Source organism: Cucurbita pepo, unplaced genomic scaffold, assembly GCF_002806865.2.
Source record: "Cucurbita pepo subsp. pepo cultivar mu-cu-16 unplaced genomic scaffold, ASM280686v2 Cp4.1_scaffold023516, whole genome shotgun sequence".
NCBI lineage: Eukaryota > Viridiplantae > Streptophyta > Magnoliopsida > Cucurbitales > Cucurbitaceae > Cucurbita > Cucurbita pepo.
The window spans coordinates 1-217 of NW_019669178.1; the positions used below are offsets into that span (position 1 = coordinate 1).

The 217-nt window shown below is 53.0% G+C and overlaps 1 protein-coding gene across 1 annotated transcript; it reads right to left on the minus strand.

Moving 5' to 3' along the window:
• Window positions 1-6: 6 nt before the first annotated feature.
• On the minus strand, window positions 7-214 carry LOC111787419 (monothiol glutaredoxin-S2-like; the record flags this gene model as incomplete). Its single annotated transcript, XM_023667376.1, has 1 exon — window positions 7-214. A coding segment is annotated over one exon (208 nt), but the record flags the coding sequence as incomplete, so codon positions are not given.
• Window positions 215-217: the final 3 nt, after the last annotated feature.

A 217-nucleotide genomic window follows, 5' to 3' on the forward strand; every position in this document is an offset into this window, starting at 1 on the left:
GAAGGCTCATCACTTCATTCGCGCCACCGATCAGTTGATCGGCGATGAACACTGCAGGCACAGCAGGGCTGCAACCGATCCGAATGAGAGCTTGCTCGATTTCTTGCCCTCCAGGGAGCTCATCGAGCTCGTACACCGTCGGGTTAACTCCAAAGTCACACAAGAGTGATTTGACAGTGTGGCTCATACAACAACTGTTCTTGCTGAACACCACGAC